The 27,657-nt window shown below is 42.5% G+C and overlaps 1 protein-coding gene across 4 annotated transcripts in view; it reads left to right on the top strand.

Annotated features, from left to right (window-relative positions):
• Positions 1-26,941, top strand: part of kif2a (kinesin family member 2a) — a 45,823-nt gene extending 18,882 nt beyond the window's left edge. For 3 of the 4 annotated variants that reach the window (XM_060932325.1, XM_060932326.1, XM_060932327.1), the window contains 18 exons: positions 1,869-1,991; positions 2,226-2,280; positions 2,386-2,508; positions 4,516-4,616; positions 6,328-6,423; positions 8,051-8,105; positions 8,927-9,089; positions 9,204-9,294; positions 10,986-11,049; positions 11,150-11,241; positions 15,583-15,725; positions 15,870-16,074; positions 16,291-16,401; positions 18,765-18,832; positions 20,714-20,864; positions 21,068-21,169; positions 22,287-22,422; positions 25,118-26,941. In XM_060932325.1, the coding sequence (XP_060788308.1) occupies positions 1,869-1,991; positions 2,226-2,280; positions 2,386-2,508; positions 4,516-4,616; positions 6,328-6,423; positions 8,051-8,105; positions 8,927-9,089; positions 9,204-9,294; positions 10,986-11,049; positions 11,150-11,241; positions 15,583-15,725; positions 15,870-16,074; positions 16,291-16,401; positions 18,765-18,832; positions 20,714-20,864; positions 21,068-21,169; positions 22,287-22,422; positions 25,118-25,203 (1,965 nt within the window). In that variant the 3' untranslated portion in view covers positions 25,204-26,941. Of the gene's footprint in view, positions 1-1,868; positions 1,992-2,225; positions 2,281-2,385; positions 2,509-4,515; positions 4,617-6,327; positions 6,424-8,050; positions 8,106-8,926; positions 9,090-9,203; positions 9,295-10,985; positions 11,050-11,149; positions 11,242-15,582; positions 15,726-15,869; positions 16,075-16,290; positions 16,402-18,764; positions 18,833-19,066; positions 19,180-20,706; positions 20,865-21,067; positions 21,170-22,286; positions 22,423-25,117 lie in introns of all 4 variants that reach the window. The other variant, XM_060932328.1, reaches the window with a different exon arrangement.
• The last annotated feature ends 716 nt before the right edge of the window (positions 26,942-27,657 follow it).

Here is a 27,657-nt window from a genome sequence, read left to right as displayed (position 1 = left end):
CATACTCTGATAAGGGTTGTTTTACAATCAGGGTACAAAGTTTGTGTCACAGGGGTCCAAAATTCAAATTGATTCAAACTGGTTCTTGTACCAGTTTTTAAGTGAAGGACAAGTTAAAGAACAGATTTCAGGTAATTTTTTGACATATGTGTATGGTAGTTTTGTGTAATCTGCTATAAGATAAAGAAGATTAAAGGCCTCTGCATGCTCTTGCGACAAGGCTTTCGCAGATAGCTTTTCGCAGACAGTTGTAATTTATTGTTGAGCGGGGAGTAATAGGTGTGCGCGATGTTATTCACCGGCACAACGCAAGGTGGCGCAAAGTCGCTAGGAGTAGTTGGTGGGTGTGGTTAGTGGAGTGTTTATCCTCCGGTTACTTATAATGACTAGAACTTTTTTTATTTTTATAATGACTAGAACCGGAGTCGTATAAATGTACGTACTTCCTCAATCAACCGCTCTTCGTGCTGCTCCATCTTCGCTCGTGTTTTTAAAAATGCTGGTCGTGAAAACAAAACAAACCGGGAAAGTAGGGAAGCGGAAGTGCGTGTACAGCGGATGTAGAGTGGACCAGTCAGAGCCCTCTTGTTTGCAACGCTGTCTGCGAGGCTTCTGCGGTGGTCACAATTTTTGGGAGGTGCGCGCAGAGCGTCTGCGAAGGTGGGGGGGGCTACGCAGACGCTATCTGCGACACCGTCTGCGAGGACTGGATTGTCAGCATAAATTGGCCTTAAGTGTAGCTTTAAGCAGGGCTGGGAGAAACAAATGAAGTGATTCTCGGAGAGGACTTTTTTTCTGACAATTCAGAATCCACTACTTCCATAGTGCTTTTAAATATATGGCTGTAAGCTTTGTGTTAGTTGTCTCTAATATTTATGTCCCAATATCTTGACCACATTTTAGGATGAAAATAATCATTTTAGATATGTTATTTTATATTGAAAAATTTGCTGTCTCGGAGAGGACTTTTTTTTTTTTGACACAATTACATACTAATTTGATCAAAATAGTCTGAAAACTTACTGGCATTCAACATTAAAACTTAACTATGTTTCCAATGATATGGAACCAAATATTTGTTTTATGGTATAAAGAATGATTTAAGTGCATCCCTTTTGGAGCTACCTGTGGTCAAAAAAGCACTTTTTCTAAATGACACGAGTAATTTTGCTAAATATGACATGTATTGCCATACATTCACCAAAAATAGCGTTATCACCAAATTTTTTTTTGCATGGTAAATAGAGCGTTCACAGGGCTACAATAAACAACCAAGTTTATTTAGTTAAGCCTTTTAATATTGAAGATAATAAGTGTTAAATGTGATTTTTAGCTTGTGTACCCTGATTGTAAAACAACCCATAAGTTATCGCTAGTTTGCACTACGGCAACCGTTTAGACCACCAGCTATTTCACTTCCGGTAAAACCACTAAGAAAAGTCATGTGACTGAAACCCAGCAAAAGAGCTGAGGATTGAGGGTCTTGTTCGAGGACCTGGTAGTAAATCTGTGGCAGGCCTGGGGTTTTAAAACAAAAAGATTGTTTGTTTATCTCTATTTTAGTTTTTCAGACATGAAGAGATCAGTCAAGTGGAAATGTATAGTTTTGATAAAAGCTTGTGGTAGGACAAAATCACATTTGCCCAAGATTAGGACCACAACAATTTACAATGAAAAGGGGAAACTCGAGTACATGTAGGCATCAGAAAATCACCTGTTCTTCCGAATTTGTACTGCATGTTGTGTTTCCGCAAGAACAACATTAATCTCATTTTGAAAGCAATCCTGAATTTTGGTTCTCTGGGATTTTAATATGTGCAGTTTTATACCTTTGGATAAGACTGACTGATTGTTTTCTCGTTAAACAGATTGATCTCGAGTGTATATTTTCACTAAACCCAGATGTTGCTCCAGAGGAGGAGATTTCTCTGAGCCCTGTAACACCACCTCCTCCCACACCTACTTCTCTGAAGGTCAACAAGCTCCCCAAGGTAAATATGAACCATCCAAGCTCAAATAAATACCTTTTTAATATTTATCATGAAGTCTCCGGTTGAACGAAAGTGCTTATGGGTTTTTATTTCTAATAAAATCTCAAACCTAAGATATTCACTTGCAGTCTTTCTGATCTGTGATTTACTTGTATGGGGGAGAGAATAGTACGCTCTTTATACTGTAGTCTAAAAAGTGTTTTGCATTTGTAACTGAAACACATTGATGTGCAGAATCGAAGGACTATTGCTCCAGGAAGGGCTGAGATCCCGTCCAGAGACAATAGAGGTAGTATTATCCATGTGGCTTTCAGGCTAACTATAGTATTGTTTTAATTGTGAGGAGTAAAACCATTGTTCTGTGTGTATGTGCATGTACGTGTTGGGCTTTCAGTCGTCTCAACTCGGGCGCGTCCTGGCCAGCAGCAGCCGGAGTCGGCCCTCCCTCCACCTGCTCCGCAACCAGCCCAACCTACACAGTCCCAAACGCAGCAGAGCCAACAACAGCAGCAGAATGGTAATCGCAAACCTTTTTCTAAAATAGCACTCTTAATACACAGTAATGGAGTGGAACTCGCTGCAGCTTCACAACTCTTTTTGTAACGTTACTGACAGACGGCTCTGGCTATGGACCCTTTTCAGTCACGTGACCTTCGTAAACGCGACCGCCATTTTGGACATGTAGTGGACTTCGGCTCGAATCAGTTTGAATGCGAGGAAGGCGACAAACGAAAAACATAAAAGAAAAAGGAGCGAGATGCAGAAAACACCTTCACTATTCAGCGACGTAGGGCATTTACAGGGCGAGCAGAGGGAGAGGTATTTGCAAAAATTGAGGTTAGCAGGCTTAGAGAACGACGTTTACCTGCTTCCACCAGGATTGTTCACTGACGTACGGAAGTACACGAAGCCCTCGTCTTTACCTGACTTCGGCCCACATGATCTGTATACCTATGTCGTTAAAAACCCATCGCCATACACGCCAACGTCCGAGGTTCCGGAGCGCACTCCGGCTTGCTCCCGGAGTGCTCCGGCCGAGGTTCCGGAGCGCACTCCGGCTTGCTCCCGGAGTGCTCCGGCCGAGGTTCCGGAGCGCGCTCCGGCTTGCTCCCGGAGTGCTCCGGCCGAGGTTCCGGAGCGCGCTCCGGCTTGCTCCCGGAGTGCTCCGGCCGAGGTTCCGGAGGGCGCTCCGGCTTGCTCCCGGAGTGCTCCGGCCGAGGTTACGGAGCGCGCTCCGGCTTGCTCCAGGAGTGCTCCGGCTGAGGTTACGGAGCGCGCTCCGGCTTGCTCCCGGAGTGCTCCGGCTTGCTCCAGGAGTGCTCCGGCCGAGGTTCCAGAGCGCGCTCTGGCTTGCTCCGGAGCAAGCCGGCGCGCGCTGCTTAATTTGAGGGAGAGCAAGCCGGCGCGCGCTGCTTAATTTGAGGGAGAGCAAGCCGGCGCGCGCTGCTTAATTTGAGGTGGAGCAAGCCGGCGTGCGCTGCTTAATTTGAGGGAGAGCAAGCCAGCGCACGCTCTGGAACCTCGGACGTTGGCTCCGGCAGCTATTTATACTGAATCCGGTGTAAATAGCTGTCGGATCATAATTACAGTAAACTAGTAAATACAGTAAAGGAAAAACTTGAGACTGAAAGGTTTTAACAGTCATCCAAATGACTGAACGTAAACATTGCTACAGTAACATACCAGCTACTTGCTGACATTAGCTAGTCAACAATAGCTACTACAGAAGAACAAAGAGGTTACAATGGGTTATTTTAGCCTATTTGGTTACACACTCGCCGCCACAGAATGTTAACAGCAATGTAATGCCTTTTCTGGCTAATTTTATTCGTCTTACCTCCAACAAAGTGGTCACTACACAAGCGTTGGTGTGCCGAGGGCTGCCAATCTTTCCTGTTAATGGCCGCTATCCATCTTCTCCGCCGGGATCCGATAAAATGATAAACCTTGCCTTGTTTGTTGATGGTTACTACATCCAGGTGCACAACAATATAGTGGCATGATGGAAGTCTTGCTGAAAGTAAAAACTTTCTTTGCTGTCGTTCCTCAATGTTGGCTGTGGTAAACTACTGGTAGTACACGTCCAAAATGGCGGCCGCGTTTGTCGTGACGTCATGTGAAAAGGGTCCATAGACTACTCCGGGGAGACCGTTGTTCAACACCTTAAATAGGCTTCATGCGGTGTTTTCCCTTATTTATTTCTCTAAACATTAATTTTTAAAAAATAAATTCTGCAACAAGATTTTAGAAGGAAATAAAGAATATTGTTTTCACTCTTTCTTTGCATTTCCTCCTAGTTGGTGGTGATTTGTACACAATCTGTCTGGCTATTCACTTAAATTGGCATTTAGTTTGTGTTCAATTGTTCCTTCATGCACAGTCTTAAGCAGTGGTACATTTAAATGCAGGCAATATAGGAACAGGGACCGAAAGAGAGAAGAGGTAAAGATCCTTTTACAGAGTAAGTGTATGACGCTATTGTTTAGTCAGGATTGTCTGACTGTGTTGTCATGATGTTTGGCAGCGAGGAGGAAGTCCAACTGTGTGAAGGAGGTAGAGAAACTACAGGAAAAGAGAGAGAGGCGGCGACTGCAGCAGCAAGAGCTAAGGGAGAAGAGAGCACAGGTCAGTGCACGCCTGTGATTTTCAAAATACCGTAATCACAATATTATCGTCTCTTGATGTAGAATATGTCCTACTTGCATAAAAACCCTAATTTAAACTTGGGGCTAAATTTGTGTATTGTGTGTCTTGCGTTTGGTCACTGTGATGTATTATTTACATTAAGCCTCGGTCACAACCGGCCGTACGTGCTCCTACAGCCGGTCTACGTGCAAAAAACACAAGAAACGCATGAGGGCGTGCGTGAAACGCGCGGAGGGCGCGCGTGTGACGTGCTGATTTTTGAGCCGTAGACTGGCCGCAGACCGGCCGCAGAGGTTCTTTGTCATGTCAAACAAACTCTATGGGCGCTTACGTTTTTTTCAGGTTGCAAGACAAACTTGCGGCCAACGCGCGTCTTTCTCCATGAACAAAAAAAACGCAGCGATTTGGGAAACGCCAAAAATCGCACGGCCAAAAAATCGTATGTCCGGTTGTGACCTAGGCTTTAAAGATTAGCTGTGCAATTTCCGCATAATATCGATAGTCATTTTAACAGGGATGGGAATTTTCCGCGGATCCGGGGAATTTTCCGCGGATCCGGGGAATTTTCCGCGGATTTTATCAACCCAGGGGTCATTTTTGTGAATCGTCTAAATCCAAGGAGAAAATATTTGGGGGGGGTTAGGTATGTGTTGACCCGGTCAACCATCGGGAACAAGGCTCTGTTTACATCGGCAGTTCAGAACGTACACTGTATTTGATTGGCCGTTGAGAGAGAAATATCGCGATTTGACCAATGGTAAACGAGCATAGATAGGAAAGGCCAAAATGTCACATGTAAGCTTCGTTCTGATTGGTTCTTCGCATTTCGCTTTCTTACTCATTCAACATGGCGCTCCACGAGGCCGGAGATTGAGGATGTAACAGCGAATAAGAGCTTCAAAATGGTGAAAATTATCACAAAAGAAAACGAATCGCTTATTCAGGTGATAGATAAAGACGTGAAGAATAAATTCCGTTGGGACTGGTTAGAGAGAACTGTAACTTTGAAGATAAAAATCGGCAAAACCACTGAAGACGTAGTTGAGAAATTGTCCGATTTCATTGGAAAATGTGATGCTCCCGGCAAAGCCCAATGTATCTACTGCAATGACATTATTAATTATGGCTGTCGCGGGTGCATTGCTTTGATTGAACATGCTTCAAAAGGGAAGAAAGGGAGCTGAGAGAACTGTTCAACAGGGAAATTGTGTTTCTGTTGAGACAAGTTCACTGCAAAAGAGGTAACTGCATTCTTTAATAAAGTAACTGAAACATTTACAGGATTATGTCAAATATTCTGTCTTTGTGTTTAATTTATATTCATCATTCCTTTCATTCTAGCATGAAGTTAAAAATTCTTTTTAGCTGAGCATTATTGAGACTATTTTTGTTTATTAGTGTCCAAAACTCAAGCTTCTTTGGACTGAAAATATTATTCAACTGAGCAATCTGAGACCATTTCTAGTGGTCTAAAATGTATAAAACTCATTAGCTTCCGGGGGCCTTCAGCTCCCTGGACCCCCGACCAGGCTCCGCCCTGGACCTGGCTGGGGGCCGATGGCCCCCAGACCCCCGATTAAATTTTCAGCTGAAAATACAATTTCTCATTCTCATCCCTGTTTTAATGTTTTGCTGTACATTTTATGATTAATGTGTGTGTGGTTTTTTTTTTATATTATATAAATAAAAGGAAGTGGACACGACAGTCCCCAACTATGAAATAATGCAGATGATCAGAGACTTTAGGGCTAGCCTGGATTACAGACCACTAACCACAGCCGATTTGGTGAGTATGAACTGAAATACGTTTTTTTATTATTAGCAGCTCACTGGCCATAGGGCGATGAGCTATAGACCCCTTCGCATGTTTGTAAACAAACCGACCGTTGCCAGGATGCGCGCGCAGCCTGGACCCAGAAACAATGGCGCTGCCCATAGACCGGCATTATGAGCTGTCAGATTATGCCAAACAATTGTCGTTACAAGATCGAGAATGCTACATAAATAAGTTAACTCTAACAAGTGGACATCGCCTACCGGATCCGTATTTAATTAAAGAGTGGACGGACGATGTTAGTAAGTTCCCTGGTATACAATGGCCAGATATATACTCGTACCTTATTGACAAGACTTCAGTGTACACCCACGAAAAACTTCGTGCCTACAAGTCTTTAGACGCATAATGATTGTGCGGGTATGTACAACTTGATTAACAATGGGACATTCATATTCATTTTGTTTAAATCAAATTATGCCAGTGATGTGATGGCAATGTGGCTTTAGCTACAACAGCAAATACCAACACTAAACAGCAATTTGCAGGAGGTAATGGAATGATAGTGGTAAAGGAATGATAGTGTAAAGAGTGCAGCTAAGAGAAATCAGAGCTGCGTAAAAAGCGAGAGGCAGAGAGCAGAAATGAAACTGAACGGGGCGGGAGCTCGGTTAGAGCAGTCAACGTAAGTTGGCATTTAGAGTGAGGGCACACAATTTTACCTTTCCATCCTTGCTTTAAAATTGTGATTTTCGGCATACACAAATAATGATGGCACAAAATCTGGGCTGCTTGAGTCAAGCGAGACCTCTCCTACAAACAAAATTGCATGCAAAGCTAAGTTAACATGCTAACAATATTCATTACATTGTATAACTATGACCCAGCTAATCAGACAAACGTTACCAAAGTATTTTGCTACATCAATAAACGAAGACTAGAAAGAATAAATAAGAGAGATTTAATAAATAGCCTGATCTTACCTGTGATGAAGTGGGCGCTGCAAACCCGCGCATTTTTGATAGTGCTTTCATCCCAGTCTACACGTTTTTTTTTTTGGAATGGGTGAGATCCTGCTGGAATTCTGAACATTTTAACCCCATCACTGCTACGATTCTGACACCCGACAACACAACAACTAGGCATTTCTGAGTCTTTTTTGGGTCCAGGCTGCGCGCGTAATTTCCGCTTACGTATGAATGACGTTTACTGCGAAGGGGTCTATTGCCATCACACGACGCGATTTTGATTCTGATTGTCTTGTTTGGAAGATCTAATCAGTCTGCACAAAGTTACTCCCTGGTTTTGCTGTTTCTCATGAACAAGTTGCTAATTAGGCCGGCGAAGAAACTTTCAGGAAAATCGCTACTTCTCCCTCAGTTTTCAGTGGATTTTGATTGTTTTGTTTGGATGATCAAATTGTTGTAATTGTTCTCATGAAGAATGCGCTAATTATAAACGAGTCTGCTTTCTCATGGTACGGCCGTGTGAGCTGCTGCGTCGCTGATGCTCTGGTTTGTTATTTTGCCATGGATGTTTGCCATACCTTTTGTGAAAGTTTTATGTGCTGATTTTAAGCAAGTTTAAAAAACCTGTGCTAATTTATCTGTAATAGTAAAAAACCACTTAATCTTGGCAGATTGAAGAGCACCGAATATGTGTTTGTGTGAGGAAGCGCCCTCTTAACAAAAAAGGTAAAAACAGACTTTTGTATATTTTTTGCTGTATCGCTGTTCTGAATTCTTAATATTTGTGTAATGTTTACTAATGGCTTAACTTCAGCAGCTAGTTTAGACTCAAAGTATTTTAACCCCTTCTAAAGACTACGAATAAATAGAAATTGACAGTTGATACTGAAGCCTTTTAATTCTTTTCAAGAGGAATATAAAACTCAAATAGCATAAAATAAACAAGACTGAATGCAACAATTATCTTTCAAATCACTGATACCCCTTTTCCACCAAATCAGTTCCAGGGCTGGTTCGGGGCCAGTGCTGGTGCTGGTTCACAACTCGTTCAACTTGCGAGCCAGCTGAGAACCAGTTTGCTTTTCCATAGCTTGCGGAGCCATGTCGTTACGTCGCTGTATACGTCATTACGTCGCTGTATACGTCAGTTACGGCGCTACGTTTACATAAACCTTGGCGCGAATATTAAAGCAAAAACAGCACGGAAGAAGCAGCAACAACAACAATAATTATAATGGATGACTTCGTGTTTGTAGAGCTGCTGCTTCTCGTCGCTTAAAAATGGCAATCTTTCGCGGTCTTGTTATTGTTGTTGGTCTTAACAACTCCGCCCCGCCCCGCTGACGTAAGCGGTTCTTTCCTCTGGCCCAGCAGAGAGTTGGTGCTAGCCTGGAACCGGTTTTTCTGGCCCCAGAGCCAGTTCTTTGTCAGTGGAAACAGAAAACCCGGTTCCAAACTAAGCACTGGCCCCGAACCAGCCCTGGAACTGCTTTGGTGGAAAAGGGGCATGAATGAGTGTTAAAGGATGTGCCAATCCTGTATTGTAGAACTCACTGGAAAGGAGTTAGATGTGATCACTATCCCTAGTAAAGATGTCGTCATGGTCCACGAGCCGAAGCAGAAAGTGGACCTCACCCGATACCTAGAGAATCAAACCTTTCGCTTTGATTATGCCTTTGATGACAGTGCAGCAAATGAAATGGTTTACAGGTTTGCCTTTTTTTTTTTTCCTCCCTGTGTATCTACAACTTAATTGTAATCCACAAGTGATTAGTTTGTTGTTGTCTGGTGTGGAAATGTAAATTAAGAAGTTCTTTTATGCAGGTTTACAGCAAGGCCTTTGGTGGAAACCATCTTTGAGAGAGGAATGGCTACATGCTTTGCGTACGGCCAAACTGGAAGTGGAAAAACGCATGTGAGAACTTTTATTTTTTAAATTTTTTTTAAACGTGTATTATATGACTGGACAGTGCTGAAGTCAGGTACAGTGGTACTTGAAAGTTTGTGAACCCTTTAGAATTCTCTGTATTTCTGCATGAATATGACCTAAAACATCGTCAGATTTTCACACAAGTCCGAAAAGTAGATAAAGAGAACCCATGAGACAAAAAACATTATTCTTTGTCATTTATTTATTGAGGAAAATGATCCAATATTACAAATTGGTGAGTGGCAAAAGTATGTGAACCTTTGCTTTCAGTATCTGGTGTAACCCCCTTGTGCAGCAATAACTGCAACTAAACGTTTCCGGTAACTGTTGATCAGTCCTGCACACCGGCTTGGAGGAATTTTAGCCCATTCCTCTGTACAGAACAGCTTCAACTCTGGGATGTTGGTGGGTTTCCTTACATGAACTGCTCGCTTCAGGTCCTTCCACAACATCTCATCTCATCTCATTATCTCTAGCCGCTTTATCCTTCTACAGGGTCGCAGGCAAGCTGGAGCCTATCCCAGCTGACTACGGGCGAAAGGCGGGGTACACCCTGGACAAGTCGCCAGGTCATCACAGGGCTGACACATAGACACAGACAACCATTCACACTCACATTCACACCTACGGTCAATTTAGAGTCACCAGTTAACCTAACCTGCATGTCTTTGGACTGTGGGGGAAACCGGAGCACCCGGAGGAAACCCACGCGGACACGGGGAGAACATGCAAACTCCACACAGAAAGGCCCTCGCCGGCCCCGGGGCTCGAACCCAGGACCTTCTTGCTGTGAGGCGACAGCGCTAACCAGTACACCACTGTGCCGCCCCTTCCACAACATTTCAATCAGATTAAGGTCAGGACTTTGACTTGGCCATTCCAAAACATTAACTTTATTCTTCTTTAACCATTCTTTGGTAGAACGACTTGTGTGCTTAGGGTCGTTGTCTTGCTGCATGACCCACCTTCTCTTGAGATTCAGTTCATGGACAGATGTCCTGACATTTTCCTTTAGAATTCACTGGTATAATTCAGAATTCATTGTTCCATCAATGATGGCAAGCCGTCCTGGCCCAGATGCAGCAAAACAGGCCCAAACCATGATACTACCACCACCATGTTTCACAGATGGGATAAGGTTCTTATGCTGGAATGCAGTGTTTTCCTTTCTCCAAACATAACGCTTCTCATTTAAACCAAAAAGTTCTATTTCGGTCTCATCCGTCCACAAAACATTTTTCCAATAGCCTTCTGGCTTGTCCATGTGATCTTTAGCAAACTGCAGATGAGCAGCAATGTTCTTTTTGGAGAGCAGTGGCTTTCTCCTTGCAACCCTGCAATGCGCACCATTGTTGTTCAGTGTTCTCCTGATACTTTTGCCACTCACAGATATGTAATATTGGATCATTTTCCTCAATAAATAAATGCCCAAGTATTTTGTCTCTTTTGTTTAACTGGGTTCTCTTTATCTACTTTTAGGACTTGTGTGAAAATCTGATGATGTTTTAGGTCATATTTATGCAGAAATATAGAAAATTCTAAAGGGTTCACAAACTTTCAAGCACCACTGTAGTTCAGTTTTGATTAAGTCCTAATTGCAGTACACATCGCATATTACACAGAGCTCTGATTATCTTTGAGCATAAAGTTCATGTTGATGTCTTTTGGTTTTTCAGACCATGGGTGGAGACTTTTCAGGAAAGAACCAGGATTGTTCAAAAGGAATCTATGCCTTAGCTGGTAAATGTTTAAGAATTTGCGACTCTTCAAAGGTTTTTAAATCCACAGTTATTCTTTTCAAAATAAGCATTCTCAAAAATGCTTTTCTTACTCCATGCAGCTCGTGATGTTTTTCTTATGCTGAAGAAACCCAACTACAAGAAGTTGGATCTTCAAGTCTACGCAACCTTCTTTGAAATTTACAGTGGAAAGGCAAGTGACTCAAACACTTCGAATCATCCGAAAGAAAACAGTGCTTTGGATGTTGTAAAGCAATTGTTAGTTATAAAGGGTGAGTGGATGTGGAAGATCACGGAGATATTTTTATTTTTTAAAGTACATACAGTCAAGCCGGAAAGTCTGCACACCCCTTTCACCTTCTCCACGTTTAATTACATTACAGACTTATTCTACAATAGAGTTAGTTTTTTGTCACAAAATTCTACACAAAATAGCCCTTAATGACAAAGTGACAGCAGGTTTTATACATTTGTACTAATTTATTAAAAATCAAAATGTAAAATATCATATGTACACAAATGTGCACACGCTTTGAGATGACACCCAAAAGTGAGCTGAGATGCATTTTGTTTCCACTGATACTACTTGAGATGTTTCTACAACTTAATTGGAGTCCACCTGTGGTAAATTCAATTGATTGGACGTGATTGGGGCTTGGCAACACCTGCCTGTATAAGGTCCCACAGTTGACGGTGCATGTCCGAGCAAACTCCAAGCCATGGGGTCAAATGAATTATCTGCAGACCTCAGAAACAGGATTGTGTCAAGGCATAGATCTGGAGAAGGGTACAGAAAAATTGCTGCAGCTTTACAGGTCCCAAAGAGCACAGTGACCACTATCATTCGTAAATGGAAGAAGTTTGGAACCACCAAGAATCTTCCTAGACCTGGCCGCCTGGGCAATGGGAAAAGATGGACCTTGGCCAGGGAGGTGAGCAGGAACCCGAGGGTCACTCTGACAGAGCTCCAGTGCATCCTTGTGGAGATGGGAGAATCTTTCAGAAGATCAACCATCCAGGCAACACTCCACAAATCAGGCCTTTATGGTCGAGTGGCCAGACGGAAGCCACTCCTTAGTAAAAGGCACATGACAGCCCACTTTTACTTTGTCAAAAGGTGCACCTAGAGGACTCTCAAACCATGAGAAACAAGATTCTCTGGTCTGATGAAACCAAAATTGAACTTTTTAGCCTGAATACCAAGCGTCACGTCTGGAGGAAACCGAGCACCGCTCATCACCTGGCTAATGCCATCCCTACAGTGAAGCATGGCGGTGGCAGCATCATGATGTGGGGATGTTTTTCAGCAGCAGGAACGGGGTGACTAGTCCTGATAGAGGGAAAGATGAATGCAGCTAAGTACATCAAGATCCTTGAAGAAAACTTGCTCCAGAGCGCTCTGGACCTCAGACTGGGGTGGAGGTTTACCTTCCAGCATGACGATGACCCGAAGCACACAGCCAAGAGAACAAAGGAGTGGCTTTGTTCTGTCTGTGAATGTCCTTGAGTGGCCCAGCCAGAGCCCAGACCTGGATCCAATTGAACATCTGCGGAAGGAGCTGAAAATGGCTGTGTACCGATGCTCCCCATCCAACCTGACAGAGCTTGCAAGGATATGCCAAGAGGAATGGGCAAAAATGTCTAGAAACAAGTGTGCCAAGCTCGTAGCTTCTTTCCCAAGACGCCTTGAAGCTGTAATTGCTGCCAAAGGTGCATCAACCAAGTATTAGGCTAAGGGTGTGTACAGACATCTCATCTCATTATCTCTAGCCGCTTTATCCTTCTACAGGGTCGCAGGCAAGCTGGAGCCTATCCCAGCTGACTATGGGCGAAAGGCGGGGTACACCCTGGACAAGTCGCCAGGTCATCACAGGGCTGACACATAGACACAGACAACCATTCACACTCACATTCACACCTACGGTCAATTTAGAGTCACCAGTTAACCTAACCTGCATGTCTTTGGACTGTGGGGGAAACCGGAGCACCCGGAGGAAACCCACGCGGACACGGGGAGAACATGCAAACTCCACACAGAAAGGCCCTTGCCGGCCCCGGGGCTCGAACCCGGACCTTCTTGCTGTGAGGCGACAGCGCTAACCACTACACCACCGTGCCGCCTGTGTACAGACATGTAACCCCTAAATAACCTATTTTTGCCAGTAAAATAAAATTGCATATTTTCTAAAAACCTGCTTTCACTTTGTCATTATGGGCTATTTTGTGTAGAATTTTGTGACAAAAAATGAACTTGACAGGGCTCGACGTTAACACTTGTCTGGGACAAGTGATACTTTGTCGGACAAGTTCATCGTCTCAGTTACTTGTCTGATCGGACAAGTGCCAAAATACGCCGATATTCGGGTTACATGTCAAATTTATCAGTTTATTCACAATTTCCGAAGCATCTCACTGGACATGTTGTTTTGATGAATCGCCGGATGTTTCTATTCGGAAAGCGCGATGTGCGCATGTGCAGTATTCCACTTGCAAAACCGGCCAATACCGCTTCGTGTATTTGAGCTGAAAAGTAAACAGTCGTTTATGATTGGTTTTAATCGTGTCATACACGTGGATTTGTTGACGTTTCTGTTGGCGGGATTATTATTCAACTGTATATTTACGTTGATTATGTGGTAATTTCCAAATCTTTGAATTGTTGTTGATGGTGTTCATTATATAGCCGAGCGTTTGTGGTGGGGTGTGCTGGCCTTGGAATGTGCACCTGCATGCATGTGGATTGAGACAGGGAGTGAGGTAGGAGTGGGGAAAGTTATCCATGAAATACCAAGCTGTCAAATGGCTGCTAATTAGGTTACCGGCTGTATTAATGAACTAATTAGTAATGGGAGTTTAGGAATTTGAAACATAGGGCTCTATAATTTAGATTTAATTATGGATTATTTTAAATTATTAATTATCTTTTTTCTGACCGTTAAATACCATACAGGAGCCACACTGAATAATTAGACAACAATTATTAATCAGTGGAGGATATATATTCAAAGTTAATAATTTAAAAATGAAAATTATATATAATTTTTTAATTTTCTGGTTTTCAATTTCTCATAAATTAATGATTGATGGAGTCCAATTTTTTTCTGCAGTGAATTAGATTCAGTTGTTTTTATTTGTAGCATTGTTATTTGTTTCTCTTGTCCAAGCTGGTGATATCTCATCAAGTCATAAATTTTATGATAATGTTAGTTTTTGTGATATTTGTTACTGAACTGCAGAGTACTGATCTGTGTGTGTGTATATATAATGGTTAGTGTTTCTGGATCTCATACGGTTATTTTGTTCTTAAAATTTTATGTTCATAATTTCTACTCTATTGGAATATATTACTTCTGAACTTCAGCATAATAATTGGTGAATTATGGTATCAATCAGTCTGTTTTACTATATTTTAGGGATGTCCTGATCAGGTTTTTTTGCCCTCCGATCCGATACCGATCATTTGATTTTGAGTATCTGCTGATACCGAGTCCCGATCCGATACTTCTTATAATCCATAAAAAATAAAGACGAGGAAAGAAACGGATCCAGGATGCTCCTCATTTTTTATTTAACACCTTATTTTAACATCCAACAACTCCGTTAGCAAACAGAGCACTTACGTGAGGCAGTTTGAACAATAAATAACAAATTAAAAAAAATAACCTTAAAATACCTGGCAGGAATGTAAAAAAATAAAGTGCCACAGTGCCGGTAATTTGCTTTTAAGAACGCATCTCACAGTGGTGTACAGTAATTTCAATTAAGGAAATGAACGTTTTTCTTGATGAAAACAAGCATTTCTACCCTTTCAGGTTTGAGCCCGTTTCTTTTGTCATCCAACGAAAAAAAAAAGATCTCATGCTTTGCTTTCCGCTTCGAACTGTTTCCGTGTTCAACTTTGCCAGCAACAGGCAGCCAATAACCAATAGCGTCTCCGCTACAAAGTGATGTCATGCCGCACGCGTTGATGTTGCTGTGTTGAGACAAGAGGTCTGGTCTCACTCTGTGCCAACGCATAGCTATTGATGTGTTAAAAATGAGAATATATTATATAGATATATATCCGATCCCTGATCGGGAGGCAATGCCCGATTCCGATCGAGTCTGAAACCATGTGATCGGGCCCGATTTCCGATCACGTGATCGGATCGGGACATCCCTACTATATTTTTGAACTTTTGCCTCAGTATATCAAGTATTGATTACTTTTGATTCATAGATATTATGCATATGTTGTGAATTCGAAAACAAATGCAATAAAGATTGTTGGGTTACAAATAGTTTGTGGTTTTTTTTTTTTCTTAAATATTTCTTCGGACAAGTCAACTTCACATTCGGACAAGTAAATTTCCTTTCAACTTGCCCGACAGGACAAGTGGTTTCAAAAGTTAATGTAGAGCCCTGCTCAATCTATTGTAGAGTAAGTCTGTAACCTAATAAAACGTGGAGAAGGTGAAAGGGGTGTGCAGACTTTCCAGCTTGACTGTATGTTTTGTGCCTTATCTGGCTGAAGTCACTTTGGTGCTGTGCCCAGGTGTTTGACTTGCTGAACCGTAAAGCAAAGCTGCGTGTCCTGGAGGACGGGAAACAGCAAGTGCAGGTGGTCGGGCTGCAGGAGAGAGAGGTCAGATGCACTGAAGATGTCCTCAAGCTCATTGAGGTTGGAAACAGCTGCAGGTAACTTTGTACAGCAGTGTGTAATGCTCTCTGATGTAATAAATACGCTGTGGGATTATATTGTATATGTGCACTTTTTTTTTTTTCCCCCCCTTATTCACTGTAACCTGGTGTTAAATTTTTTTTTCACCTCTTGATCCCCAGAACGTCAGGACAGACTTCTGCCAATGCTCACTCGTCTCGTAGCCATGCTGTCTTCCAGATTATTCTGCGCAGGAAGGGGAAGATGCACGGCAAGTTTTCACTGATTGATTTGGCTGGGAATGAGCGTGGTGCTGATACGTCCAGTGCTGACCGGCAGACACGGCTGGAGGGAGCAGAGATCAACAAGAGCCTGCTTGCGCTGAAGGTCAGTCAGTCACCACAGAAAAGTGCAGTTACAGTTACACCCACATTCATAACCTGTTTTTATAAAGTCAGAACATTAAAGGTTTGATTACCCGTGAATGATTGATTAATACATTCTGCGTTCCTGATTTATTAAATAGTGAATTTGAGTGTTGAAATGCATTCTAATGCTAATTGAGCTGTTGTCTAAAATGGCTGGTGTCCTGTCTCCATCAAGGAGTGTATTAGAGCCTTGGGTCGGAACAAACCGCACACTCCATTCAGAGCCAGCAAACTTACACAAGTACTCAGAGACTCGTTCATCGGAGAGAATTCAAGGACGTGCATGGTGAATAGCCCCTTTGTGTTTCACAGATCCTTATTTGTCTTTTTTTTTTTTAAAGGTCCCATGGCATGGTGGTTTGTTGATGCTTTAAACGGGCTCGTGGAGGCTTCCGGATGTTATATCTGCAGCCTTTCTCGAAATGAACCCTCGGCACGTAAATATAGCCTCCTGGGAGAAAGCCCCATTTCAGCGCTTTTCCCAGTGCGTCGTTTTGCTAATGAGAAGCAGGAGGCGGGGAAGGGTAGAGGGTGGGGGCGGGCCATGGGGGGAGGGGGAGGGGCTTGACCAAGCTGCGCGCACACATACTCGCTGCTATCAGCGCCTGTAGCCACGCTGCTAAGACAAAACCCCGTTCTCCCTCGGACTCCTTTCGTAAACTCAACGTGACACAGAGAACAGAGAGTGAGAGTGTTCGGAGTGGTAGTTTACGAACGTATAATACCCTAGGCTTGAACACGCACTCCGTAACCAAAGAGGATAGAAGCAGCAACTACAGCAACATATCGCTTATCCAACAGAAGACATGCATTGCGGAGCAATAGTCAAACATAAGCTCATAAGTTACAGTCAATTTCCAGACTAAACTCAGTTTAACAGAGCATGCTGCATGCTCTTTAGTTTTGCAGTGCAGAGTACCTGGCTAACTGCAGGAAGCGGTTAGCTGCACAGCTAATGTAGCCATTGCAAGGCTAACGTGGCACCGATTTTAAAACACGGCAAAACGACTTAACAGTTATACACTTACTTGTTCGGTGTTTGTTGCTGATGCGGCAGGGATGCTTGGTACGGACCCAGGCTTCAGTGACAGTTGATGTGCAAAACCTGCCCTGTACTGTCCCAAGTTGTGGAAACATTCATCAGGAAAATGCTTCCGACAAACATACACCGTCTTAGGTAGACTCGACGGCGTATTATTGGAGTAAATAAAATTAAGCCACTGCATCTTCAGGGGCTCTCCCGTCGGCAGTAAAAACAGACTCTTTTCTGTGTTGTCACATCCATGTACAGCGCAATTTCCATGTTTCGCTCGCTTAGGTGACGCCATGTTGTTGTGTCCTCTATGGTCTCCTGACTACAACTGGGCAGGGCAATTCATACAGTGGGTGGGAATCCAGAGGGGGGGCGTGGGGATCATCTCCCTTGCTGACGTAGTAAGGCCCCGGTCACACCGCCCGAACTTTGCTGGAGTGTTCCTGGAGCGGTGAAAAAAATTCATCACCGCTCGTAACCGTTCACCACCGTTTAACAAAAGTTGGCCCCCGTTAAAGCAACGCCGTATACGCTCGGCCACCGCTGATGTTTCTCGAGGGGCCCTCCTACCGCTCCGAAAGTTTTGAGCTGCACAAAATATTGCGAGCGGTGAGGAGGGGGCAATTTTCCGCCCCGGCAAAGTTCACCCCCGCTCCACCAACGCCCAGTCAAAGTTTGGCACCGCTAGACGCAAGTTCGTGGACGCTTGGGTCCGCTAGGCCAACGCAGAAATCTTGAACGCTGGACCACTGCTGCTTCGCCAGTGTTGCCCGGGCGGCGATTAAACGTTGCACAAACTTCGGTGGAGCGGTTGTAAGCGTTTTACGAGCGGACACGGGGTTGCTGGAACGGTGTCGGGCGTTGAAGCAGCTATCCATGGCGGCGATGAACTTTGGTTTGGCGTTGGTATAGAGGTGTCGGCGCGGGACCAGAATTTGGCTATAAATACGGGCAGAAATGGACCAGGAGCTCATTTGGAATCGAGCTGCCGTTGAGTTCAGACCTCATCTATATCGAATTTGCTCAAAGTTACAGTAAAACTGTATTACCATGGATGCTGAGAGACTTGCTATGATTGGTGCTAAACCAACTTTATACCCCCGCCGAGCCAAAGCCCGCATGCGCAGAACGCCGCTATACCAACGCTCGCGTCACCGCTAAACCAACGCTCGCTACCGCTAAACCAACGCTAAAGCAATGCCGGCTTCAGCGGTGCACCGCTAAGCCAACGCCCGTGTTTTCGATTTTTTTCCCATTTTGTGCGCGGTGATGAGCATTGTCGAAATTCGGCCCTCCCTCCCTACCGTTCAAGGAACGCTCCGGCAAAGTTCGGGCGGTGTGACCGGGGCCTAAAGGGAAGAGCTTATCAACGCGCCGTTTTGACGCGCCATTCTCAAATGTTGGGCATAGTTTGGTTTACACATTATGAAATTTCTAGCCACTGGGGTGACTTAAGAAGGTCAGAGGAACTCATTTTAACGTTAAAAAACCTCAGAAAGTGAAAATTTCATGCCATGGGACCTTTAAGAAAAAAAAATCACAAATGTGTTTTTAGTGCAAGTGGACCCTGGTTTATTTTTGGACAGCTCTGATTATGATTTGTTTTTCCTGATCAGATTGCCACCATCTCTCCGGGAATGGCTTCCTGTGAAAACACTCTGAACACTCTACGATATGCCAACAGGTAAAAATGCAGTCTCTCTGGGTTTCTGTATGTAAGTATTTGCTGGCTTTGATATGTGTCTTTTCTAAAATATGACTAAGGTGAACTGGTATTTTTAATGCGATAAATAATGAATTGTTTTATTAGTGATATGTTTTGTGTGCAGGACAGATCAAACGGTTGTGTCCTGATTTCTTCCTTTTACTCCTCTTTCTCTCTTCACTTGTCTTTCTCGCTTATTCCTTGCTGCTCCAGAGTAAAGGAGTTTGGGATTAGTCCCTCAGACATCCCGTTTTCTCAGGGAGGAAGTCGCTCTGGGCTCTCTCCCACTTGCGAGTATGAGCACAAGCTTATTTATCCAGCTTCCCATCTGCCTTAGCAGCAGATACACACTGTTAAAGCTTTATTTGCATCTAGTTGGCTGATTTTGACCCATGATGCATGAGAAGAAGCTTACACCTTCATGCTGAGTCATATGCATAGATAACATGCACGGCCTCCCATTAGAGCACATACAAATGCTGCTTTTCTGTCTCATCTTGAGTGGTGTGCTTGGTGAATATTTTTCATCAGCCTTCCACCTATTATTAATCTGCCTTCATTTCACTTTTTAACCCTGGGCATGTGTGCTGTGCCTTTGTTGTGTGCATTAATAAAGGATCAAACATAATGACACCATAAGCAGTCAGGTGAGTGTTGGGGGAAATCTCTAGGCACCTCGGGGTTTCAGGTCAGCGTACCATGCTGCAATTATAAAATGATTCTTTATGTATCATGATGCATCTGTTTTCTATAGCCTAGATTTTTTTTTTTTGCTAGTATGATAACTTGTTTTTAAAATATCATTTGTCACTAGGCTTAGTGTAGAGTTGTTAGAACACATTTTACCATTTCAATACTATTTTTATTATATTTAAGCATTCAAGGGCAAAAGAAAAAGACGTATGTTATTTACCAGCTGGGCAGTCCGTATCGTGAAATACTGTGACCAAGGTCTTGAAAGTACTGAGCGAGGCCCTCTGGGCCGAGGTCAGTATTCAAGGCCGAGGTCACGGTATTTCACCATACGGTCCGACATTAAGCTGGTAAATAATATATTTATTTTTTTCTTTACCAAATTCTAACAGAAAATGAGAGCGCCCGAAAGGGAAAACCGAACCGAGCCGCCATTTTGAATCCTAATTCATGGCTGTAATGCAAATTGCTTCCTCCTCGGTATACAAGTGCACTTCCATGGCAGGAAAAAATACATTTTGCTGCCTACGTAGTCCCCTATTTATACAAATAGGAGTCATTCAGGATTCAGCCATGTTTTTGCTCGGCGTTAGCAAATTACAGGTTTTTAGCTTTCTCCTGAAATGTTTTTTATTTAATTTCGTCTTCCTCAGGGTAGTAAAACTCGCTTTCGCTGTGAAGACTGTCGTTATCGCTGTCCATGCTGTAAAATTAATGCTGTTCTCCTGAGAAATGCTGGCAAAAATTTACAAGATTTTTGATAATCTTATAAATAAATCTTATTTAAAAAAAAAAAAAAGATAAATGTTGAGAAAAAATGCTACTATGTTTGTTGTGAACGAGCGAGTCGCCAGAGGTCCGTAACTGGGGTCCGTATCGTAGGATACGGACCCGCTCGCCAGCCAATCAGAGCACAGGATTTGGACCGCGAAAAAAAATAAGTAAATGCATGATATACTGCTTTAGTCACTTAACAGAAGCCATAACACACTATTATTTAAGATATCTGTATTTCAGTAAAATGGAAAGACAGCCATCAAATGAATCAAATCAAGACTGCGTTCACACTTATGAAATGTCAATGCCGTCACCCCCGTACCTGGTGTTAGTCACATTAGTATGTCCCCTGCAGATGAATTTAAACAAGCTCTGTTCCTGTTCACACAGAGTGAAGGAGCTGACCGTGGACCCGAACACCATAGCTGAAGGAGTCCGACCCAACATCAACGCCATCAACCAGTTGGACATCATGGAGGAGGAGTGGGAGCTAAGCAACTCCCCTCAGAGAGATGACCTCAAGCTACTCTGTGAACAGAATGTATGAAACAAATTAGTCAGAAAGCATTGAAACATAAGATGCTTATCTTCAGCAGTTTTAGACGTAACGTTTTGGGTTAGCCTGATCCAAAGTTTTGTTTTCACGTGTCTGGAAAGAATGGATGCTGTCAGTAATTTTAATGCAGAAGGAGTTCTGTTATTTTAAAGACTGTTCTGATGATGATTTTTCCCCTTCTTCTCCAGGAAGAGGAAGTGTCTCCTCAGCTCTTCACCTTCCATGAGGTGGTGTCCCAGCTGGTGGAGATGGAGGAGCAGGTACTGGAGGACCACCGTGCAGTATTTCAGGTGACACGTTTACACTATGAGTTTATCCTGCAGGCTAAATTTGGCTTTCATATTAATAATCCTCTGTACAGTAGTGTGAAATTCTTTTTTTTTTTTTTTTTTAGAAAAAAAAAATCTGAAAAGTAGTTACCTTGTGTCTGATCATGATTCGTCAGTGGTTTACATATGGGCAATTCCATGTAAATGTCAACCTCACCATGCAAAAATAAAGCAACATATAATACATCAAAACCACTCCCAGAGATATCACCTAGGCCTGTATTTTACAGATGTGAATAAGTTGAACCAATTTGTCACAAGAATTGTTCCCGTCGCCTTAATGTCAGTCTTTCTTTCTTATAATGTAAAACCCAAGCTAAAATCAACTTTGATCATGTACAATTCTATATTATTGCCACAGAAATGTATGCTAAAATCCACAAAACAGCAAAACAATAGCCATCCTAAATATTATTTAAGAACTTTGATAGTTTTAGCTGATATTTAGAGAGTTTTTCAAAGGGTTATGGTGGTTAAATTGCTGATTTTCTAAACATACGCCATGTCTATTTCAGACGCGTCACATCCATAACGGAATTTCGTCACATCCATAACGCTGACTTTTCCTTCCGAAACTCTGCATGAAATACAAAATATTTTAAACAAAGATTTTTTTAATATTCACCTTGGACCCCTCTATCAAATGGATATCTCCATTTCGACATTAGGTTTACAATTTCACAGAGTTTGATAAAAATGTACAGTCACCCAAGAAAAGTGATACTTTTTCTGTCACATCCATAACGCATCTTTTATTGGCATTTTCTGGCATGCCCTAGATGTACTATGGGAATTGTTCTTGTTCTATCACTTCTCCAGTATGGTACAGCCTTAAAATATGCAACACCTGTTTAAATACTGGGAGACAATAAAACATGCACTGGGTCATTTGTTGCCATTTTGAGTTCAAGTGTCACGTCCATAACGCTGGAATTGCTCATATATAGAAAATAAGTTTTTGTTCTTTTACTGGTCATTTCAGGAACGGTAAGACCTTTTTTTTTTTTTTAAATAATCTTGAATGAAAGTTTCTATCATTTATCCATGTGTGTAATGGTGGATGTGTTTTTGGGTCCAGGAGTCAATTCGGTGGCTGGAGAATGAGAAGGTTCTGCTTGAGATGACTGAGGAGGTGGATTATGATGTAGATTCCTACTCCTCGCAGCTCGAGCAGATACTCGACCAGAAGATTGATGTCCTGATTGAGCTCAGAGGTAACTCATCTTAAAATCCTCAGCTTGTTCTGTTAGATTTTCGCTGACAATAGGCATTAATCACAGCTAAGTTTCAAATGGGGGCGGCACGGTGGTGGAGTGGTTAGCGCTGTCGCCTCACAGCAAGAAGGTCCGGGTTCGAGCCCCGTGGCCGGCGAGGGCCTTTCTGTGCGGAGTTTGCATGTTCTCCCCGTGTCTGCGTGGGTTTCCTCCGGGTGCTCCGGTTTCCCCCACAGTCCAAAGACATGCAGGTTAGGTTAACTGGTGACTCTAAATTGACCGTAGGTGTGAATGTGAGTGTGAATGGTTGTCTGTGTCTATGTGTCAGCCCTGTGATGACCTGGCGACTTGTCCAGGGTGTACCCCCCCTTTCGCCCGTAGTCAGCTGGGATAGGCTCCAGCTTGCCTGCGACCCTGTAGAACAGGATAAAGCGGCTAGAGATAATGAGATGAATGAGAAGTTTCAAATGGAAGATTTTCCCAAATACTCAGATTACGAAAAGGAACATGAATCTGCGATTACTTTCTAACTAGGATTATCCTGGTCGTGTGGGCACATACTGTATACTGTCCAAAGTATGTAATTGTATAACTATTTAAATGGTAACTAGCAAAATACCAGTAACCATGCAGTTGTTACTGTATACATGCACTTCACCAGACCGTCTGGTAATCTTGGGTACAGCTTTCACAAGATTGATGTCGCTTATCATTACCACATAGATTTTTATCACAACTACACATTGTTTAAAATTGTCTCCAAGTCTGAGTAACCTAAGACCACCTATAAACTTCAGCTATCTGATTCTCAAATGCAATGCACAAACATACCTGTTGCACCATGGTGTATACAGTGGTGCTTGAAATATTTCTGCATAAATATGACCTAAAACAACATCAGAATTTCACACAAGTCCTAAAAGTAGATAAAGAGAACCCAATTAAACGAATGAGACAAAAATGTTATACTTGTTCATTTATTTATTGAGGAAAATGATCCAATTTTACATATCTGTTGGTGGCAAAAGTATGTGAAACTCTCGGATTAGCAGTTAATTTGAAGGTGAAATTAGTCAGGTGTTTTCAGTCAATGGGATGACAATCAGGTGTGAGTGGGCACCCTGTTTTATTTAAAGAACAGGGATCTATCGAAGTCTGAGCTTCACAACACATGTTTGTGGAAGTGTATCATGGCACGAACAAAGGAGATTTCTGAGGACCTCAGAAAAAGCGTTGTTGATGCTCATCAGGCTGGAAAATGTTACAAAACCATCTCTAAAGAGTTTGGACTCCACCAATCCACAGTCAGACAGATTGTGTACAAATGGAGGAAATTCAAGACCATTGTTACCCTCCCCAGGAGTGGTCGACCAACAAAGATCACTCCAAGAGCAAGGTGTGTAATAGTTGGCGAGGTTACAAAGTTACCCCAGGGTAACTTCTAAGCAACTGAAGGCCTCTCTCACATTGGCTAATGTTCATGAGTCCACCATCAGGAGAACACTGAACAACAATGGTGTGCATGGCAGGGTTGCAAGGAGAAAGCCACTGCTCTCCAAAAAGAACATTGCTGCTCGTCTGCAGTTTGCTAAAGATCACGTGGACAAGCCAGAAGGCTATTGGAAAAATGTTTTGTGGACGGATGAGACCAAAATAGAACTTTTTGGCTGAAATGTGAAGCATTATGTTTGGAGAAAGGAAAACACTGCATTCCAGCATAAGAACCTTATCCCATCTATGAAACATGGTGGTGGTATTATCCATGGTTTGGGCCTGTTTTGCTGCATCTGAGCCAGGATGGCTTGCCGTCATTGATAGAACAATGAATTCTAAAGGAAAATGTCAGGACATCCGTCCATGAACTGAATCTCAAGAGAAGGTGGGTCATGCAGCAAGACAACGACCCTGAGCACACAAGTCATTCTACCAAAGAATGGTTAAAGAAGAATAAAAGTGAATGTTTTGGAATGGCCAAGTCAAAGTCCTGACCTTAATCCGATCGAAATGTTGTGGAAGGACCTGAAGCGAGCAGTTCATGTGAGGAAACCCACCAACATCCCAGAGTTGAAGCTGTTTTGTACGGAGGAATGGGCTAAAATTCCTCCAAGCCGGTGTGCAGGACTGATCAACAGTTACCAGAAACATTTAGTTGCAGTTATTGCTGCACAAGGGGGTCACACCAGATACTGAAAGCAAAGGTTCACATACTTTTGCCACTGACAGATATGTAATATTGGATCATTTTCCTCTATAAAAAAATGACCAAGTATAATATTTTTGTCTCATTTGTTTAACTGGGTTCTCTTTATCTACTTTTAGGACTTGTGTGACAAATCTGATGATGTTTTAGGTCATATTCATGCAGAAATGTAGATAATTCTGAAGGGTTCACAAACTTTCAAGCACCACTGTAGCTCTGCTTAAGTGGCACGGCAGGCTGGAAATCTTGGACAACCAGATGTCAATTAAGTGCGTTTATTAGAATATAAAGATCACCAACAGACATGTTTTTTCGGATCGGTCTGATTTAATTGAATTGAACTGCATTACAAGTTTTATGGTCGTGTGTTTCCCCCTCCCCTCTTTTATATTTCTTGGGGAGCTAATGTGGTTTTTATTACCCTTCTTTAAAAATAAATGTTTTAAAATCATCCACCTTTCATACTATGAAATTGTGTCTTCTTTCATTTGACAGATAAAGTGAGGTCATTCCGCTCAGCCCTGCAGGAGGAGGAACAAGCCAGTAAGCAGATCAATCCCAAGAGGCCTCGGGCTCTGTAGACTGGGACTAAGGTCACAGGCACAAGCATGACTGCTGGACACTAAATTACAGCAGTTTCAGCAAATACCAAATAACCGTAATGTGTGTCTGTGCTAGACGACCTGCTAATGTCCAGCAGAGTTGCTCAGAAATTGAATGTCTCTTTCTTTGGCTCACATGTGAAATATTCAGAACATTAGATCATTGCATTGATGTACTGCACTGCTTTAAGTGGACTGCTGATCTTCAAGCAATGTCTGTCAGAAGCTGCAATCGTGTCCATCTACTAACGAAACATCTCACGCAAAATTACACTGAATAACGTTTTGAAGATCAGCATGTGCCTTAAGACAGCTGTACAAGCACAGCCATTCATGTAAGCAAGTGGAGTTTTCTTAGAAAAAAACGGAGTGAAACTCTGCAGTAGACTTGGGGAAATAGATTTCTGTTCTTTGTATTTATTTACTTTTTTAAGTTTAGGTAAACGGCTGTTAAATAAATGGTCCATTTTTAGGGTCTTTACCACCTCCTTTATTTGAAGCTAAACTGAATGCATGTGCTTTTCGTAACCTGTTCCCCATTCTCCGTTACAGCATGGCAGACCAGGCCCATCTGCACTTTATGTAACCCTGTTTCTCTAGGGGTCTAATGTTGGACCTTGCTCAAGTTGTATTAATCCATCGTCTCCTTTTGGAGGGTTAGTTATGTCCTTTAGTGTTTTTTCTGTCACAATGTTCTACTTAAACTTTCTAAACTAACGATCTCAAGGAGGTTGCTGCTGCTCTTGTCTGTGAGTAGAGCTGTATTTGGTCAATATTAATGAATGTTGTTCTTTCTTGGTTCTATTAGGATGTTGTCCTCTTACACATTTTTTACTCTGTGCTGTGGCTCTTTTTGACCAGCTGCTTCATTGTTCAAAGAATTGTGCATCAACACTATCTTGGCTGCTGTCTGGAAAATACGTTGTTCAAAACACTCCTCCATTTACCTACTTTCAGAAAAAAAAAAATGCCATAAACAGGCATGGAACAGATCCTGTCATTACAGCTTATCTTTTTACTGTTAGCACCAAACTCTAGTGATTTTAAATATAGATTTGATTGATTTGGACAGGACCATTATGACATTTGTAGAGTTTGCAGTGTAACAGCTGGTGCCTTTCTTGTCTTTGTCGAGCCTCAGGCGAGTGGAATAGTGCAGGGACAGACAGACCACCCAACCTCACTTGAGCCAGGCACTAGGGGGAGGACTTTAGAACCAGGTAGTCAGAGAGACAAAAAAAAAAGGAAAAAAAAAAAAGATATATAGCTATACTATTAATAAAGTGACTTGTGTATGTTGTATTTTGAGAGAAGTAAGCAAAGATGACAGCAACATTAGCCAGTATTTTACATTGCGCCCATGGTACACACCACGCAGTGGTGTCAGTACTTAATTTTATGGTACTGATGAAATCCCTTGTACAACGTGCATGATATTCCTATAAAGCATTATCAATAGGACAAACGTATACATGTGGTTTTTCTAACCCTGAACACCCCCTCTTTTAAAAAAAAAATTTAAATTGAATCAGCCATAAACCATGGGAAGGAACCAGAATGTTAGTCCTAGTGCAATGTGCTAAAAGAAAATGCATGCCAGAGGTGCAAAGATTCCATGTACTAGCTTTACTCTTTTATGGAGATAACAGAAGAGAAGTGTAATAACCTCACTGTCTCCTTCAATTTGGGAAATAAACAAATTGTGTCTGTCGTCAGAGCTTCAGCTTTTCTCCCACTCTGTCAGGTAGCTGATATCCCCTGAGAATCCCCAACCTCTTCTTTCTTAGTGTTTAATGTTTACATTTCAGTTCTTTTAAAATTCGAGGTGGGGAAACTTTGTAAGTTCAGTTCAGGGTGAAACAATACGATTACAAAATTCACATTTCTCCAGGCATCTTGATGAATCTTCATTCTCTACATGGTGGAACTTTTTTTTTTTTTTTAAACTACTGTGATCATTTTGTACTTGTAAAGTGAAATAAGTGCAATGTCTTATGCACATGTAACACCTGGATTTTCAACAGCAGCAAGTCTTATGAATTGTTGACCTGGTAATTTTGCTTTGCCCTTTTAAAAAAAAAAAACTAGATAGAACTTGACACCAATGGCGTTGATGGGGATGCCTCCGCCTGGTAGACTACACGCCTTGTTGTGATTTGGGGATGGGCATTTGACCTCTCAGTAATCTTGACCTGGTGAATTAACTTGTATTAGCCTTGGAGATATTGGGTTCACAAGGTTTTCGGACAGACATTTGACCTCACCGTGACCTTGACCCTAGACCTTTTGATCTCAAAATCTAATCAGTTCATGTTTGTCCCAAAGCGCACAAATGGTGAAAGTTTGGTGAAATTCCCTTCATCAGCCTTTGAGATATTGCATTCACAAGGTCTCAGGACGGACGCACGCGGACAGACATTTGACCTCACAGTG

The sequence above is a fragment of the Neoarius graeffei genome, chromosome 10 (assembly GCF_027579695.1).
Source record: "Neoarius graeffei isolate fNeoGra1 chromosome 10, fNeoGra1.pri, whole genome shotgun sequence".
Taxonomy (NCBI): Eukaryota; Metazoa; Chordata; class Actinopteri; order Siluriformes; family Ariidae; genus Neoarius; species Neoarius graeffei.
Note: the sequence above shows the minus strand (reverse complement) of the source record. Positions and strands in the feature narration are given on the sequence as shown.